At 36.0% G+C, this 19724-nt stretch overlaps 2 protein-coding genes across 11 annotated transcripts; both read left to right on the top strand.

The window, feature by feature from the left end:
• The first annotated feature begins 1660 nt into the window (after positions 1 to 1660).
• On the top strand, positions 1661 to 7053 carry LOC103701096 (Glycosyltransferase family 29 (sialyltransferase) family protein). The gene is made up of 12 exons (XM_008783061.6): positions 1661 to 1950; positions 2078 to 2151; positions 2509 to 2598; positions 3768 to 3845; positions 4169 to 4269; positions 4485 to 4677; positions 4755 to 4845; positions 4922 to 4986; positions 5180 to 5334; positions 5432 to 5513; positions 5615 to 5724; positions 6450 to 7053. Exons 1-12 carry the CDS (start codon positions 1863 to 1865, stop codon positions 6640 to 6642), a joined length of 1320 nt encoding a protein of 439 aa, XP_008781283.1. The 5' UTR covers positions 1661 to 1862; the 3' UTR covers positions 6643 to 7053.
• Positions 7054 to 7980: 927 nt separating this feature from the next.
• LOC103701095 (protein LAZ1) lies at positions 7981 to 18868 on the top strand. Of its 10 annotated transcripts, XM_026802228.4 has the most exons (10): positions 8203 to 8522; positions 8739 to 9084; positions 9183 to 9239; positions 10229 to 10273; positions 12068 to 12176; positions 12967 to 13151; positions 13239 to 13327; positions 16390 to 16651; positions 17157 to 17405; positions 18028 to 18868. In XM_026802228.4, the coding sequence occupies exons 2-10, from the start codon at positions 8935 to 8937 to the stop codon at positions 18379 to 18381; spliced, it is 1500 nt and encodes a 499-aa protein (XP_026658029.2). In that variant the 5' UTR covers positions 8203 to 8522; positions 8739 to 8934; the 3' UTR covers positions 18382 to 18868. The 10 variants fall into 10 exon arrangements, with proteins under 10 accessions (XP_088568344.2, XP_008781279.2, XP_089784084.1 ...); XM_088712218.2 differs by lacking the exon at positions 10229 to 10273 and having other exon boundaries at positions 7981 to 8522; positions 16390 to 16547; positions 17152 to 17405; XM_008783057.6 differs by lacking the exon at positions 10229 to 10273 and having other exon boundaries at positions 7981 to 8522.
• The last annotated feature ends 856 nt before the right edge of the window (positions 18869 to 19724 follow it).

Raw genomic sequence — 19724 nt, 5'->3', positions numbered from 1 at the left:
ATTTTCTCTTGCAGAGTTGTTCCATGATCATAGGTGTGTAGAATGTCATGCTATTCGGTGTCGATCCAACAGATCTGCTCACGATCTTGAGCAAACATCAGAAAAAATAATAAGAGAGGGTGGAACAAATATTTTGGAGTGAGAAGGAATTATTTTCTTAAAAATTTGTAAGCTGACAATCTAACTCGGCTCTCTCTCAACAAACAAGTCACACACGAACACACCATCACACTTGAGCTAGACTCTATTTCCATGGGCATCTCCACGCCCTCATGTCTTCTTTTTTTTTTAATTTGCTGAAAATGTCTTCCTTTCAAAATCACCATGCAACTCTAATTCTCCAATAACCCTCTCTCTATTTGACATGACTCTGGTAACTAGTAATCAAGCCGAGATGAAGTTATATATATTGAGCCTAAAGATCAACTTAATAAAAGTGGACCAGCACTAAAAGATAAAAAAATATTCTATGATGATCCGGTGATGACTCGAACATTCTTTCTCATTTTGATAACATCAAACTTGTCGATGCTATAAACCACTACAATAGTTATTACTATTATTATAACTGTAATATGCAACAATTTGACGAACAAGCAATTTTTTTGGTTGGCTTGAACAAAAACTACTTCATTGACTCTTCCCCTTTGATGCATGTCTTAAAGTTGACAATGTCTAATATTTTTTTTCCGCATTGACTTCATGGTCACTATAGTAAGATGCTAGAGAGAACTTAGCTTATGCTAATTAATATGTGTACTATTATACTCTGTTATTTCAATAAAGTAACGGGTTGTGCTCTCATTGTTATCCTGAAGGTTCTTTTTCTGTAAAGAAGAAAAACATTTGGGCAACATAATGAGTGGTGCTGGACATCTTGTCAAGAATCATATCCTTTGAGTTCTATTTTCTTTTAGCCATACTGTGGACTTATTGCGGCAATAAAATCATACGAAAGTGTGGTATTCCTTCCAAGTTCATTCTTTCTCATCAAGAGGACTGATCCTAATCTGTCTTGCTAACTTGAGTCATACTGATACTTAAATACTTCTATCATTATTTTAGTACATACTAGTACACAATATTCTCATTTGCAATTAAAATTGCAAAAAATTGTCTGAATCCACCAACTTGCCATAAGTTGCTTGCAAAAATCTAGGTTTCAGATGGCCTTTTGAATGCACATATAATCATGTAGAATCGCTAAACTCATCGATGGGTTCATAGAAAAAAAAAATTGGAGATTTAGCTACTATTATATTGGTTTAGCCTAAAAAAAGGCAAAATCGCAAGGCACCCAATTCTAGTGGCCTAAGTATTCGCTAAATGGTCACACCTCTTTGCTTCCAAGATTAAGGATTCAAGTTTTGAGTTTGAGAATTTTGATCTTGCTCATATTCCATGAGTAAAATGCTGGTTCAGGAATAATAAATTTCACCCATATATCTCCTCTTTTCTTTTGTTTTTACCCTTGTTTACAGGGGCGCAATTTTTATGAAGGTTGTCATTTGCTATTTGCTCGTAGCTTTATTTTGCTTTTATATCAAAACAAATGACCTAATATGTCCTGAGGGAAACGATACAAGAAACGGTGCCGAAAGAAACGGGAATCGGATTCCCAGTAACTCAGACAGTAGTGCGGCGCTCCGCATATACTTCCGAGAGTACCCACCTTCCTCCACCCGAAGCAGAGATCCCGGGAGCTCCCCACCACCTCCCCCTCTCTCTCCCCTACTTCTCTTCTCTGGATTTCGATTTCGAACGCGTCTCAAACCCTAACAGAAAGAAATCGAAGAAGAAGAAGGAAGCAAGAGGGTTTGGATTCCTCTTTTTCTTCCGAAACTTAGAGATCTCGTCTCCGGATGCGGACGTTGCAGCTGGGATTGGCGATCGCTCTGACTTCGGGCCTCGCGGCGATCTTCATCTATATCACCGGAATCTCCAATTCCTGTGAGAGAGACTTATTATCGATTCATCCCCCAATCTTCTTCGTTGCCCTCCTTTGGATCAGATTTCTAATTGTCAATTTTTTATTTTATTTATTTTTTGTTTTTTTAATGGTGTTTTCACTCCCTAGATGGCGTCTCTGGGGTCTCTGAGGAGGACTTGAGCGCCTTGATGACACTGCAGACTGGCTTCAAAAAGTGTGTTGTGAGTATCCTCTGTTTACTCCCTTGATTTCCTCTTTCTTTCCCTAAGGCTTCTTCTTTTTCCTTTTTAGTTTTTTTGGAATTTGGTAGAATGTGTCCATTCACAGTTGGAATTTGATCTTTTGTATTCGAAGTTTGTTGGTGTCTCGTTTAGTAATAATAAAAGCTGAGATTTTGAGACTTCTTAATGGCAATTATTTGTTATTTTAAGATTTTCTCAACCCCAGATATGATTCAGTACATTCTTAGTATCTCATTAATTGCCGGGAGCAGTTAAATTGTTGAGATAGATTTTGATTAAAAAAATCCTCTTTTTTTTTTTGATTTGGTGAATTGAACTCATGTTGTGGATGTGCAGAAGGCAAATGGACTGGGCCTGCAAGCTGTAGGTGGCAAGGATTACTGTCAAGTTACTATACAATACCCAAGTGACACAGTGCCTAAGTGGGTGCGTTTATCTATCTTAAAAATATATGGAATTTCCTGATTGTTGATTTAGATAAATCTCACGGAGCTGACTGATATGTTCTTATGTGCTAAATACGATGATGGAGCTGTCCTTAGAATTTGATTTCCTGCCCCACAGCTTTCCTTTCTCATTTACCTGGCACCCGTCCAGTTCATCTAGTGATGTGTTTCGTGAAAAAAAGTAAAGGCAAGGGACCATTGAAATGCAAAATTTAATAATGCCGTTATTGCAAGATATTTATGCAATTTAATTGAAAACAATCTTTTTAATCTGAATAAACATGTTTTTATACAATGATGTTCTTTCTGCATTATGAATTAGCCAGTTGATGGATGCTCCTCTATTTGTTCGTTAAGTTGGGTGCTTTTGGTACTTTGGCTGAAATTGCAGGAGCCAATGGAATACCTTTGGTATTCTTTGAATTTTCAGTCAAAACTCGGAAACCAAAATGTTTCTATCTAGACTGATTTAATATTTGAGCAGTTTTTGGATTTTGTCCAAAACTACTGTACATACAGTCAGGGGTCCTTTTTTTTTTTTAATAAATATCTTCATTTTTAGTTACATTTTGGGAAGCATTTTCTCCTGATTTAACTTATAGTTTGGAAGTTTGAGAAAATATGAAGCATTGTGAGGCTAGGCTATAAAATGAATTTTGGGGAAATGCAAATTTTGTTTAATGAAGGTCTGGCTATTTAGAGATAATATCTTGTAGATATTTAACTTATCACATGTTATGTTTCCACATGTTATATTGCCATCAAGTAGGAAAATGATATATTGCACTTTAAACATGACATTTTGATAAGTTATATTTAACAAATAACTTTTAACTGTTGTAGTTCCAAACCACTAAAATGATATATCCAGTGGTTATAAACATTAGAATATACTTTCAAAATGGTTTGTAATTGATCTTCACAAGTTATTTCATTGTTCTTTTTAATATTTTATCTGGTTTTTCGTAGTTGATTTTCTTGTAGTTTCTTATTAAACATGAACTGAATCTGTCTGACCGAGTCGGAATCAGCAAAACTGCTGAAACACAAAAGCCAAAACTCATTTGGCCAAAACAAAGCAAAACTGAATTAAAGTTTTCAACCTGATTGTGTAATTGATTACTATTGTAATTTTTGTGAACTTGACAGAGGGATCCCAAAACTGGTGAACTTGAGGGTTTATCATTTGATTTAAATCTCTGCGAAGCAGTGGCCACATGGGAGCAGGTGAGCTTGCTAACTTTGTATCTTTATGGCTCATTCAATATATAGAAGCACTGGCTGAGCATGCACAGTTCATTACTTGATTCAAACTCCTGTGAGCAAGATGTGTATTATATGACAACATCATGGTTAGACAGTGGACATTCTAGGCACCTTTTGGATGTTTGTAGGGATGATGTAGTTTTATTTATGATGTTTTGTCTTTCGCTACCATTATTTGATTGAATGCTTGAGATCATAATATTTATAAGTCTAAAGACCTATGGTCAACCTGCTCATTATTTTAGCTCTGAATTCAGGTAATTACATAGAATTTTATTTTCCAGGTTCGCAATAGTTCAACAATACTTACAAAGGAGTACATTGATGCTTTGCCAGATGGATGGGAGGAATATGCATGGCGCAGAATCAATAAGGGAATACTTCTGTGAGTATCTATTAATTAGGATATGCAAAATAAATAATTTAGCTGGAAAAGCAATGGTTTAAGCATCCTGCAATTACCTTGGCAGAATGCTATGATGAATTTGATGCACCAAATTATAGGAGATGCTTAGAGATAAAGTCACGTTTGTTTTTATGTTATTCTTTTACTGATTTAGCAAGCCTAACGTTATTCTTATTGTTTCTTTGGTGCTCCAGCAATCGATGCAAGAATAAGACACTGTGCATGGAAAAACTTTCGCTGGTACTAATGGAAATACCACCTTTTGTGCCACGGCAGTATAGTCGATGTGCTGTTATTGGTAATTCTGGTGATCTTCTGCAAACAAATTTTGGAGAAGAGATTGACGGTTATGATGCTGTTTTTAGAGAAAATGGCGCACCTATACAGGTCTAAAGAATACCATTTAAGCTTGGCTGCTCTTCGTATTTTCTTAATTAACACTTTTTTTCTTGCTGATGTAACAGAATTACACTAAATATGTTGGCAAGAAAAGTACGTTTCGCCTTCTTAATAGAGGATCTGCAAAGGCACTGGACAAAGTTGCAGAATTAGATGGTATGAGAACTGCTCCATGTTCTTTTCAGGTCCTCCTTTCTGTGCCAAAATCATGCTAAGTATTTGCATTATACAGAAACTAAGAAGGAGGTGCTCATTATCAAAACCACCATCCATGATACCATGAGCAAGATGATTCGGGTATTTGTGTTTTCCTTTCAAACTATTTTGATGCAAAATTTATGACACATTGTCATGCAAGATTTGCTCAAAACACAATTTTTCGTGGTTCTTGATTGATAACACTAGATCATTATTTTGATGTTTTTCTGCATACTGCAAATATATCTACATGTACAATATCACTTGAAATTTAATATTTGCTTCTTTGTAGGAAGTCCCAATTCACAACCCGGTCTATCTCATGTTAGGCACATCCTTTGGTTCTTCTGCTAAAGGAACAGGACTGAAGGCTCTTGAATTTGCTCTTTCCATTTGCAGTACTGTTGATATGTATGGATTCACGGTGGACCCAGGCTACAAAGAATGGTTTGCAGCAATACGATGCCTTCAACTTCAGCTAAAGTAAAGGAATGTAGTATCATTTTTTTCATTTGAGCTAGATTTTTTTTTGTTTTCTTCTTAGGACAAGGTACTTTTCAGAGTCTAGACAAGGCCATACTCCACTCCAGGGCAGGGCATATTATCAGATGATGGAATGTTTGGGAGTATGTTCTATAATTTCATTTCTTTCTTCAAACCTGCCACCTTGCACTAATTTTATGATCAAATGGATGTCTGATACTGCTGTTCCCTTTCTCTTATATAGCTTATCAAAATCCATTCACCAATGCGGGCAGATTTTAATAGGGTGGTGGAGTCGTTACCAAGTAAAAGCATACTTCTTGCTGCCAGAGTTGCATCTGAGAAACTCTTGAGGTAAGTAATTATGTCTGATTCCTTTTCTGTCAAACTACCTTTAAGCATTTGCAAATCAGAGAAAGTGGATACTTTATAGCAAGTTTCATGATAAGTTTCATGCTTATTATTAATATTTGATTTGGCAAAATTAGTATGAGGAAGTTTCATATCCTAAGTGATGCACAAGTTACAGCCGTTTGACCTTTACTGAACAGATGGATCTATAAATCCTATAGTAGTTAGTTGCTTTCTGATGCTAATTGAACTTCATTGCTGTGAGATACTTTTTCCATTTCCAAGCCTCGAACTACTTCTCATTAATCTTTTCATTTACCGATATATGGTGAATATCCTTTTACCAATAATGGAATACTGACCAAAATACTACATAGAAAGGGTGCAAAACTAAAAGGAACACAATACTGAACATAGTGGTCAGTTTTTATTTACTTCATTGCTTGAGTTGGCTGTTATAATCTTCATCCTGGTAATTCACTGTCCTTTTATAATATCAAAAGTGCAAGGAATTTCTTATTCTCATCTCATACTGCTATTACGTTGTTAAATTGAGCAAATCATGGTTCACTAATAACTTCTTGTTAGATCTGTAATCATATACCTTTTTTTTGGCTATTCTTAATATTTAGGCAACTAATTAGCTTTGAATGGGTAAAATTTTGCTTCGTAGATATATATCTTAAGCTCTACTGCTTGTTTTGTTTTTCCCTTTTTTCCCTTTCTAGGAGGGCTGGAGCTGGAACAGGAGACCCATGGAGTGCATGCTCTATGATAAAGAAGCGTGATAAGGGAAAGACTCCATACAAATCTGGCCTCAGAGAGGCTGCCGTTAATCATCAAAAATATGTAAAAGGTGCAACAATGTATCCTCTAGAGCGAAGCTTTGGAAATGGAATGCTATGTATGGTCCCCGGCTGATGACCTGTGAGAATCGTGCATGAGCCAATTTGCCAAGAGAAATCCTGCTTATCTGGTTGACGATTGATCAGTGTCATCTCCAAGCTGCCACGATCAGCCATGATGATCCCAGTTATATTCTAAATGCAAATTCTCAGTCGTCCATTTTTCAATGGTTACAATAGTTTTGCGGTTAAGATATTTTAGGGTTCAAATGCTTCAAGCTTTCTGGTGAATGCTGTCTGCAAAGCTATGAGATTGATGGAGAGGGTAGTGTCAGCACAGGCTATTCCGATCTACATTTCAAGTTAATTTCAGTTTTTGTGTATTTAGGTTTGATATTCAAATTTAATCTCCAGGAAAGTTCAATTTTTGTAATTCAATTTCAATGATTTTGAGTATGGAAATGGAGATGCAGTGATGATTACACTATCCGGAGCCTTGTATCCAGCATGCCTGACATGACAAGCGAGATGCAATTATTTGGTTGGGGGGATTATTCTTTATAATGCCCTTTTTATCTGTGTCCTCCTGCACCTTGTTTGAATTTCAAATATGATGCCTATATTCTGTAGTAATTCCCAGCAAGATGACGATTATTTCTACGAAGTCATTTGTACCATCTGTCATGAATTCATGTTAGTCTTGGCTTCTAATGCTTTGTATGAAATATGCATGTAATTATGATGCTAATTTTTGATCGGAGAAACCTAATGCTTTGAATAAAATGTACATGCCAATTCATGGTGGCCGCGACATTAGACCTTTTGCTTTCTGCCAATAGTAAAATCGGCAATTGGTGACTCTGGGCTTTTGTTTGATTTTACAACTTTAGACTGTATAATTAAAAAATAAAATATGGTTTTATTTTTTTTTTGATTTTTTTATGAATATTTTTTCAAAAATTTAAATTTGCATGGGTACCCTCTTAAAATGTATGTTTATTTCTGTATTTTCATACAATACTGTTTTCGCATAAATACTTTTAATATAACAGTTCTTCTAAATAAAATATATATTTATTTTAATTAAAAATAAAATAAAATAAAATTTTGAAATTATCTTTTTATTCTTCATCGTAATTGTTTTATAAATATTTTTTTTTTATACATCTATCCATTAAGAATATTTTAGTCATTTTAATTTGAAATCGTTAATTTTTTAACGGTGCTAGATGGCTTGAGTACATATGCAAAAATAAGAATAAAAAAAAAGAGTAGAATAGTAAAATAAGTGTTATATATATATATATATTAATTTAAAAAAATATTTATATAAAATTTGATATTTAAAAAAATTATTATTCTTATTTTCCTTAGTAGCAACTAGTTATTCTCCTCTTCAGATATGTGGGCTATTGTCTATAATGTCGTTCTCAGCTCTGGCACAACTGCTCGTGTTCGTTCTGACCTCCCATCGTGCTTATCCAAACACACGACGATATCAGTGGTATCCCCACGTTTCTTGCCTTTTTTTTCCGAGAGTTGCGAGCCCTATCGTCCGTCCAGTCTCGATCATACGGATGATACTGACCAATTGAGTCTTAGAGGGCACATCTCATCATCAGCCGCCTTTCTCGGTGTATCGCGCGTCGCCGCACCAATAAGCGCGCCTCCGGATTCTTAACTCCCTCGTCGCTGGTTGCGGGCGGGCCCTCCGCGAATCCTCCTCCTCCTCTTCGCTTCTCGATTTGGTTTCTAATCTCTCTGGTTCGTCTAATTCTCTTCTTCCTTTCGAGTTCGTGAGGTTCTCAGATCGAATGGGAGCGGACCACCGCAAGCGATTCTTGTCCTCGTCCCGTTGTTTGACGGCTTATGGGGTCGATTGGTTTGCGTTTGATGGGAAGAAGGATCTTGGATTTCTAGTTTCTGCCGTTTTTTAGGGCGCGCAGCATTAAAATTGTAAGTCTCGCTTTCTTTATTTTTTTTTGATCTTTTTCTCTTTTTTGGGCATCTTGGAATCGGAGGTCGACTGTTTTGAGCTACGAACGGTTAGATTTTAGATTTTTGGAGGTGCATGTTCGTACCTTTTTCTTTACCTTTTTGAGTTCTAACTTCCATCATTCGCAAGAAGAATTACTTGTTGCCAAGTGCTTTATGGAAACTTGTGATTTCCAGGTTCTTCTGAGGAATTATCGAGTGGGCTTTCTTCTAAAAGAGTTATCTTTTTGATCGCCCGGGCTGAAAATCACTTAAAATAGGGATAAAAACTGCGGCTTTTTTGGCTTTTGGGATTGTTCAAATGTTCTATTGACCATTTGGATTATACCCGGAAGCTAGGAGAGTTTAGGGCAGAAGACATGTATCTTAGTCAATGAAGATGACGGAGCAATTCTATCCGAGTCTCTTGTCTTATTCGCCACCCATATGGGCCACACTGATTGCTGGTCTCTTTGTAGTCATCTCCCTGACACTGTCCATGCTTCTAATATTCAATCATCTTTCGGCATATAAGAATCCTGAGGTTCCACCTTGTCTCCTTGATTTTGGACATGTTCTTTTGTGCAGTGCTTGGAAAAGACTTGTTTTTATTTGATGGTTGCTTTTGCTTATGGCTTACAGGAGCAGAAGTTTCTGATTGGTGTCATCCTAATGGTCCCTTGCTATGCTGTTGAGTCGGTAAGATATCTAGTACTTAGATATATATGATTCTTCACATGAATGCGTGGAAAGGCTTGACTTTTTGTTGCAAGAATGTGGTTTCTTTGTCAGATGACTATAGTGTCCCCACCATGTTGCTTCGATGATTATAATGTATGCTAGATGCAATGATGTAAGAACATTAACGTTTTCTTGACTTGTGAGATTGCAATCTCTTTATCTTCTAAATTATGAATGTAAAACATTAAAGCACCTTTTTACAAACTGTAATAAATGGCTTTTATGCAATGCCAATAAATCCCTCTTTATAGAAGTACTCTGAAGAATCAGTGCATATATAGAATCATAAACTGTACCACCCGAACATGCATTCATTGAACTTAAATCAGAGTTCAAGAAGTTTTAATTTGGCTAAAAAAATTCTGAAATGGCAGGCTCAAGAATGTGGTCTTGTTTCCCGAGTGGTATGCTTCTTTAGGTAAAAGATTTTGACTAGTAAAGTTAGTCTTCTTAAGCAATGTGAAAAGCCATTCTTTCCTTCTTTCTTTTATTCATTGAATTGATTGGTTATTAAAATTTAAAAATTAAAAGTAAATTGTGATAGTTGAAATTGCTTCAACATAGCCCCAAAATCAAATTAAGTTGATGAGTGTTATGTGGACATTTCCAATCAAAACTTTATGTGAGTTCTTGCAGTTGAAATAAGTTATCCATACAGAACCAAAAATGTGTCAAGTTCTCTTGCATGCCGTTAAATCTTTATTGCAACTCAGATTGCTATATCGTGTAGTTCGTATACCAAAGTGTTATGATTGAAGACCAGTAGTTTTTCAAGGCATGTCGGCTGGTATGGTGGATAATTGTTGGCACTCCATCAACATCACCTGCTAATGGATGCTAGTCGGTGGTGGAAGCATTGCTGTAATTAATTATCTGCCTGGATGATGTACATGCAAACCTCGTGTTTTTTGCCCTTCAAATGCTAGATCCTGATATGGATTTTGCAGGTGGAAGAGTTTTATGGAAGAGAACTTTGTCCAGATGTAAATACAGTTAGGTATATTGTTTGTTTAAGCAATCTGCACCTTTGCTATACTGTATCACCATTGGCGATATCATATCACCACAAGAAGCTACAGCATTGGCTAATACACTATTACATGGGGCATTACATGTTATCTCCCTTAACCTTGTGTGTTCTTGTACTCCTAAGCTAAGAGTTTATGAAAATATCATTCAGTATGGTATGCTAAGTCTCAGAGGATATTTAGTCAATTGAGGAAGTTAAATCATGCAAGTGAGACCTTAGTTGATTGCACATAGAAGGTAACCCACTGATTGTGCCATCTTGTCATAAATACAATGTGACTAGCAAATTTGAGTATGTTATATTTTTTATAATAGCCACAATTAAGATCTTGCTGGGACCACCAAATGAAATAAGTCCAGTGTTTTTGGAGGTCAGCCATTATATGGTTCAGATTAAAAGGTGCCTTCACCTACATGCATTTTGTAGGACTTGTAATAGAAAACACCATGGAAGATATGCACCTGCTTAAGAAATTTTAAATTTTGCATATGTGCTTATAATACTAATGAACTCACCATCTTCCTCTTCAGCTTAATTTGATTAAGGTAAGACCACAAACAATGCTTCAGTTCAGGTTTCCTGTAAAAGACGAAAAGCATGTTGCCAATAGAATACTGCCTTTTACAGACTTGTAAAAATGTTGGTGACAGCATAGTTCCTTACTCAAGGTCAGACCAGTATCATGTAGTATCTCTACATTTAGTGCAAACCTGTTGCACCTCAGAAGAAATTTTTTTGATTGTTTGAAGTAAAATGTACAACATGCAACTATAACTAAGTAAAACGTCCAATATTCTCAGGCTGAAGTAATTTATGAGCTTAAATCAGCCATATGACCTTAGCAGAATAAATTTTAGAAATGAAATTGCATTTGCTTTCAAAATTAGCAGTGAATTTTGGTTGTTGGAGAAGAGGGATTTTAGCATGAATCGCTCAAAGGATTCAAAGACGATCTTTCCAGAAGATTGTGATTATTTGAGACCCTCAAGTAGGTAAAATTGGTTGGTGCACCAAAAGGCCAAAACAAGGGTAACTTCTATTTGTTTTATGTACGAATGTATAGGATCAGACTTCTACCAGCCATTTTTAAAGTTGTATGACAAGTATATTACCAGTTAAAGCATAGCCAATGTAGCATTAAACAAATGTGCACATACTTAAGCTTATGCTCCCCAATCTCTTCTATGTGATGTTAAATCATAAGCTTGTCGATTTGCAAAGACCTATTAATTAATTACATTTTTATTTATCTTTCTAATTCCTTGCAAGATAATTTCATACAACTGACAAAATATGTGTTTAAGCACCACATATTCATAGTCTTTTCATCAATTGTGCAATAAAAGGTTTTCCACATATATGTTTTGATGGGTTTGTGTTATCCCCTGTTTGTCATTTTTCATTATATCAAAAGCATAGTTTCTTTTCATTGTGAGTACTACTTTGTGACTTCTAATGGACTCACACCTAGATTTGACATCTGGAGCTAAAAATGTTGGATGTTTTCTTTTTTACTTTTTCTTATGTTGCTGACAAATTGATGGTTGTCTTCTTGCTTTGCTGTCATTCAATTCAAATTTTGAGAAAAGTTTTTCCCAAAAAAAATTGAGAAAAAATTCCATTCTTTTTACAATTCTATCAACTGCATTGGTGGCTCTAATAACCTACTGAAATCTAAGAAATATTTGTGTTATTTTAGTAATGTCAAGTGTTGCATATAAAAGATTTGCTGAACCTAATTTTGTTTTTAATGCAGTATGTATCACTGGTGAATCCATCAATTAGTGTTGATTGTGAGATCCTCCGTGATTGTTATGAGGCCTTTGCCATGTATTGCTTCGGAAGATATCTAGTTGCTTGCCTGGGTAGGCCTCTCTCATGGGAGCTCTGATGATATAATCTTTGTCCACATTTCTTTTTTATATGTTTGCATAAGATGCATTCTTTGTTAAGCATGCATTGTGTGTTTACATCTTGCCAATTGGTACACCCATTAATTTAGTTGGAGCATTTGAACTCTGATGATATAATCTTTATCCAAATTTTCTTTTTCTTGGCATGCATAAGATGCATTCATGTTAAGCATGCATTGTTTGTTTACATCTTGCCAATTGGTACCCCCATTTATTTAGTTGCAGCCTAAATGCTGTATATGATCCAGGAAAAACTAAGTTGGATGAAGGTGCTTTAATGCTTGGTGAGGTTTTTTAGAATTGCATGAATTTGTTGCGGTGTTTCTGCAGAAATTCACAAGAAATTTTCTGGTGGAGCATAAACTAGTGAATGGGCAAGGAAAGAAGTTGATAGTTCAACAGATGCCTTCATATAAAATTCATAATCTTTTTATGGCCATATTCTTGCACTCAACTTACAACTATCCTGGGTCAACAAATTATTAGTGCTGGCAGTTCTTCTACTGTCTATATATAAAAAGGCCTACTTGGTTTGTTTGCATTAGTTAGAAGTTGAAATTGTGGATCTTAGCTGTCACGCAAGTGACTTGTATTTTCATGTGATGAAATTACAACACCTTATATAGGCAAGTTCCTAAGCATTGTTTTTGCTGGTATATTTGTTACTACACTATATGTGTCTTTTCATCATGCTGACAGGTTCTTGCTTATGAGTTCTGATTGCAATCCTGCACTTATTTAGGTGGGGAAGAGAGAACAATTGAGTTTTTGGAGAGGCTGGGTGGTTCGTGTTCCTCCGCGCCCCTATTGCAGCATGCTTCTGAAAAGGGAGTTATAAAGCATCCTTTTCCAATGAATTATATTCTAAATCCATGGAAACTTGGCGAATGGTTTTATCAGCTTATTAAGATTGGAATTGTTCAATATGTATGTTATCCATCTGTCTGTGAAGAGTTCTCAACTTTTTTATATGAAGGCAAAATAAGACAATGCAATCTCTCCTTTTCTTCACAGATGATAATAAAGACAGTCACTGCCATTTTAGCTGTGGTTCTTGAAGCTTTCAATGTATATTGTGAAGGAGAGTTCAAATTGAATTGCGGGTAAGATGTTATGAAATTAAAAAGATGGAAGATAGATGGCATGCTTGATTTATTGTTTATTTTTGCCAGCTGAATGAAATGAAACTTTTATTGCTGATCCCAATAGTTGGAATCTGGCTTTTGTCTCATGGTTATTGTTATTATTTACTTACTAATTTTTCACTCTAACTTGATTTTAATTTCAATTGTTTACTGGATCTGTATCTTGTGGCTAAAAGGTGCCATGATGCATTATGTTGTGTTTTTTTCAAGCTTCCATTATTTGATGCAGTTTAGTCTTATGTTGTGTCTTTAACATCAGATGGGATTTTATGTAATTGTTTTGGAGTTATCATCTTGCAAAATATTGGAACATGTTTAGGCATATTACTGTTAAGTTGGTAAGCATTAGTATGAACATATCATGCATCAGTTATTAATTTAGAAAAGAGTTAAAAAGTTCCTGATATGGATCAAATATTTTATATCTGAATGGCTTTATTCCAGTTTTGTTAATAACGGTGCTTCATGCCGGTGAAAATGGATATGAGGCCTCGAAACCTTAGAGTGATGTCATCTTTTTGATATGGTTAGTAGAATAAAGCATATGGATTTATTGGTGTAAACGTGCGTGCATTATATCTGTCATTACCATTACAAGCTGGGCATCTTGTCTTTAACGGGAGATTCAGAACTTATATTGTTGTAGACATTGCACAGAACATTAAATATTATACCATAATATTATAAAACCCTGATCGCCTATGAAATTCGTAATTTAAAGCCAACTTGAAGCCTATAATGATTTGGTTTAACCTTGCATACCAAATTATTGGTAAATATAATATCTTGAAAAATTATGCAAGGAGAGAGAGAGAGAGAGAGATTGTACTTTCCACATTTGAGAGTTAGACGGTTAGAGCTATATGGATGATAACAAAATGTGATATGCATACTCAAGTAGCAATGCCTATACCCAGCTTTTATCCAAATATTATCCCCAGTGATTAACCGAACCTTTAACCGAAATCCTTAGCCCTACCATGAGACTGCTTCTTAAGTAGTCCGTGAAACCCAAACCATTACAGCAATCCAGTGGGATCGCTCCAGCCAGTCCAGTCACACATATACGATCTATCCCACCAGTCACATGCTCTGCAAATGAATCCCTAAAATTGGACTTTATCCAATCACTAAAACATGGTAAATGCGTATGATAATGTTTCTGAGTTGATATGAAAAAAAAGGCTCATTGTATTCAAAGAACTTATTTCATAGATGTTTTAGGAAGAAAGACAAATTTCTAACATGCAGCAATCTGAAGTTAGGTTCTATAGAATTGAAAGGGACCCCGCCATGAATATCTTGTAATGTGAGGGAGATCCAAAGGTTTGGAAGGGAATGGATTCTTCTGCACTTAAGGTTTTTCTTGTAATTATAATTCACTCTTAAGTCGAGGTTCTGTGAGTGCACTCAGTTATCTGAGATTCACACTTAAGTTGAGGTTCTGTGTATGGATGAAATTATTATGTGATTCATGTCAGTGGTGCATAACTGCATTTCTGAGTTGTCAAGTGCATTTTGAGTGGATCATATAAATTTTAAGTCGAGTCTAGATAATTCAAAAGGTGTTGGCTGGTTTCATGTATTGCACAATATATCAGGGGAAAATTGGATTGTATTAGTTTGTGATTAGGTGTCATTTTATTAGCTGGAAAAGGATGGTGCTATTTTGTGATGGGCCTTCTATCTTCAGAAATATATATACCCATTTGTTGATCCTTATTGCAAAAATCAGGAGGATGAAAAAGATGATTCTCCAAACTTAGTAGGTGAAGCATTGGAAAAATAAAGGATATATTTCTCCTTAAAAAAATATTCATTCTGTGATCTGATACTGCAAAAAGGATGAATGTCCACCACATACAGGGTGTTAAAAATTTACCACGTAGAGGTTTTAAGGAAAATGATGGAAGTCACTTATTTTTCTTTGCAATATTGATTATAATGTTTTCAATATTTGATAATAAAAGCCTAACCAGAAAAAAAGTTTAACCAACACGATTTATCCTGTTCATTTGTACTTACATAAGATACTACCTTTCTGCTTAAATGGTTCTTTTCCAGAGAATTAATTAGTAAACTCATGATTATTGTATGCAAATAGGTGTCAATCCACTACAATTTTCCTATTTATCTTTTAATTTGTGTCAAAATTCAATAATATTTCAGGGGAATAAGCTCCAAAATGATGTGGATATTGTTACTTTGTTGGCCATCAGGGAACCAGAGTTTGTGCATATTTTTCATGGCCAAGCATGTTTCATAGTGACTTTAAAATCAGATATGTCATTGTCATCAAACTAATATATTGGTTCAAATCCTCAGTTGTGGTGATCCTTTTCCTTCACTATGTTCTGATGGTTGTAGTCTGAAATCCATCTACCCTACTTTGTGCAGTAAGACCTCAAACGCCAAAATGCAAAGCATGGGCAATCATACAACCTTTGAAAATATTATACTAATTTTCCAAATGTTGATTTGTTGAGATAGATGATCACTAACCTTTTTGTCATTCAATTGCATGCAAACACTCATTGCTTATTATTTATGCAGTATTGAATTGATCTACTTGTGATTGCGTTATGCTAATATTTTTCAACTTTTATCATGTAAAATTGATCTATCCTATGTATATCTGAAGGTTTAGATGTATATCATTCTACCAGAATAACATTTTGATCAATAGACAGATAATAGCTTGCAGTATGCAGCCATTGAACTACATACGAGCATTCCATTTTTGGGCATGCCATTTTAATATATATTAAGAGATATTCACACTGGATTTTATTCTGGTAACTTATTAGTTCATTCATTTGAGTTGTAATTGCCAATGTTCGCGCTTAGGAGTTTTTGTTTTGATAATTTTGTGTACCTATTGCGGTAAGAGTCCCCAGCTTTTATGACAAATTTTTGGTAGAGCAGATGATGACCATTTGTATTCTGTATTTGTTTCATGTGAGAACTCCAGTATTCTTGATGAGACATTACTAGATGTTCCTTTTTTATAAATTTTGCAGGTACCCTTACATGGCTGTGGTTCTTAATTTCAGCCAATCATGGGCATTGTATTGTTTAATTCAATTCTATACTGCAACGAAGGATGAACTGGCTCATATGAAACCATTAGCCAAATTTTTGGTATTCAAGTCAATTGTTTTTTTGACTTGGTGGCAAGGTATAGCAATTGCACTTCTTTATAGCTGGGGTTTGCTCAAAAGCCCTATAGCTCAAGGATTACAATTAAAGTCGAGTATTCAGGACTTCATTATTTGTATAGAGGTACTTAATATTGTGTTTTTCTTTAATTTGAAATTCAGATATAACCTATTAGGTAGGATCTACTACCGCAATAATATTTATTTCCGTAATTTCTGTTACCCAGCTGCTATGTTAGAGTAGTGTAAAGGATTATGCATACTTGGCTATGCTCCTGCTATGTTTGTAGGGGACAATTCTGTTCAAGCATATATTCTTTTCTTACATGTTAAAATGTCGATCAATTGTTTATCTGGTATATAATGTGATCTGGAATGTATGCAGTGGAAAAATAATGGTTGTGTATGAGGACCAAGTATTGCAGTCATATGTATATGACATTCATTATCTTATTTATCTGGCTCGGCCTATTTTGGGGAGTCAGATGTCCTCTCTAAAAAGTGCACTCATGCTTTCATGTTTCCATAACCAATTTCCCTGAAATTTTATCTATGATTAGTTCATGAAGATTTTCTAATATCCTGATGCTGGCTGAAGCTCTTACAGTCACGTATTTCTTCCAGCACAGATGGGTGTTGCTTCTGTTGTTCATCTCTATGTTTTCCCTGCCAAGCCATATGAAATAATGGGGGAATGCTTTCTGGGAAGCGTCTCAGTTCTTGGAGACTATGCATCTTTGGATTGCCCTTTGGACCCTGATGAGGTTAGGGACAGTGAACGGCCTACAAAGCTTAGACTTCCCCAGCCTGATGTCAAAAGTGGAACAACAACTATAAGAGAAAGTGTGCGAGATGTTGTCATTGGAGGAGGAGAATATGTAAGATCTCTCTCTCTCTCTCATATTTTTAGCTTTTACTAGTACCTAATAAGATTTCCTGGAGCTCATTTCAATTAGCATAGGGCCCATATTGTTTTGACAAAACCACAAACACAAATTCCTGATTCTCCTCCCAAGATTTTCTTACATTCTTGAGCTTTCTCAGCTCGAATGTTTCTAATGTCTTGGACCTGTGCAGGACAAACGGACATGATGCATGGATCTGAGTACCATAACTCTAAAAGAAATTTGTGGTCATGTCTTAGAAAACCTCGACAGAGGTCATAGAATAAAGAATCCTTGATTTAGATTACTGATGTTTTTGGTTTCAATAATAAGTCTACATTTCAGATCAGTCAGGAAATTTTGATGGGAGTAGTATACCTGGCCTCTTGATTACATCATTATCTAATTTTGATGGGAAATGAAGCTGATTTCTAGTTTCACATCTAGAAACCAGAAAATCACTACTCATTTTTCATGGAGTTTTTGACACATTGTGGATTCAAGAATAAGAACGATCCTTTTTTCTTCTTTTTGTCCTTCTATTTTTATTGGAAAATAAAAATTTGATTAATGAATTGCATTGTAGAAATCCTAAGCTCCTTTTTCCCATCTGCAGATTGTAAATGATTTGAAGTTCACAGTCAGCCATGCGGTGGAGCCCATGGAGAAGGGCCTAACAAAATTCAATGAGAAGCTTCACAAGATCTCTCAAAACATAAAAAAGCATAAAAAGGAGAGAAAGAGAGTCAAAGATGATAGTTGTATCGGTTCGTCATCACCAACAAGGAGGGTCATACGTGGAATAGATGATCCGCTGTTGAATGGAAGTGTTAGTGATAGTGGGGCCTCCAGGGGAAGAAGGCACCGTAGGAAATCAGGTTATACCAGTGCAGAAAGTGGGGGAGAAAGCAGTGATCATGGTCATGGTGGTTATGAAATTCGGGGGCGCAGGTGGGTTACAAAGGATTGAAGGTGGCCGTGGCAGTAAATCCAGTCCTCTGCATGGACAAGGTGCTTGCTGGTTGGTCTAAGCACGGAGCATCAGCACCAGGGGTTGCAGAGAGATTCTAATCGCATTCTCCATCATAACCCTGCAAGTGAAGGTTCTTGGTCTTTTCTTCGCACCAGTGTTAGGCAAATTTAGATATGCCTAGCGGAAGATTTGTATATATGCCTAGATTCATCAGAGCTCCCTGGGTGGAGCAAAAAGAAATGGCCACAGCTCCATCAATGCTCTGGTGCAGAATTCATTCAGAGAGATCGACACCTTTGGGAGGGTTCTATTGATCGAAAAATCTTCCATGTAATGAGGAGACCCAGCAAGCTTATGTATCCCAGTGGCACTTGTTGTAAGGGTAAGGGATGTTGTAAAGTTTCAATTTCCACCAGCAATTACAGGTACTGGTTGCCTGCTCTTTTGGGTTGTTTTGATGACATCCAGCAGGATTTCTTGAAAATATAGCGAGTACCATGAACATATTGAATTTGAGTACTACCAGGTTGTTACTGTCGAGATGGTAAGATTGGCCACCCCAGTATGTTTCAACAACCTGTCAGATATGAACAATATGTGTATACGTAATTTTCTTTAGCACCAGTTGCTTCCACATACCTCACCGCTGGGGCAAATCAGCCACTGGCTATTTCCCGTAGAGTCACCGAAGTCGGTTGCCTGCTTGAAAATTTCAAGACTGCTCGTAACAGCTCCGGGATCAAATGACAAGCAGAGCTGCAAACGAACAGAGAACAGACTCCTTTGATCTTGTTCAGCTGAGAAATCAACCGAGCTTGAAAATTTTTTGAAGCTCAGCTCATAGTTGACCTGTGCTTGAACACCGTAGGTTTGCAAAAGTGTTTAGAAACTCAGTAAGTTCAAACAAACACCAAAAAGAAAAGCCTGAATATATACTGTGAACTCTGTTCAAGCTTTGATTGCCCCTTTTTTAAAGAATGCCCTTGCAATTTTTTTTTTTTTTTTTTTTTTTTAAAAAGCGCTAAGGCTGAGCAGCCTACAGGCCTGACTCCGCTTGTTCGCGCCTCCAAGAGTGGAAGGCTCGTTGACAGCTAATTAACAGTAAATCATACAAGAAGCATGAAATAGACATTTATGAAACGATATAAAATTTTATACCAAGGTTCGGCGGCTAGGTTAATAAAGTAAAAAAATACCATCTCATGCAAGGTTTGAGTCGAAGTTTTCTGTAATATCGTGTTATCAGTAGAACATCTCACCTCACTGTTAAAATGCATAGCAATTCCAATTACTTGATCCTCCCCCACAAACTTTTCGATAACATAGGAGCATGACCCAAC

This window comes from Phoenix dactylifera, chromosome 16 (assembly GCF_051530095.1).
Source record: "Phoenix dactylifera cultivar Ajwa chromosome 16, Ajwa_hap1_PhDact_Kaust_v1.1, whole genome shotgun sequence".
Lineage (NCBI taxonomy): Eukaryota > Viridiplantae > Streptophyta > Magnoliopsida > Arecales > Arecaceae > Phoenix > Phoenix dactylifera.
The sequence above is the reverse complement of the archived record's forward strand: the minus strand, read 5'-3'. Positions and strand labels throughout refer to the sequence as shown.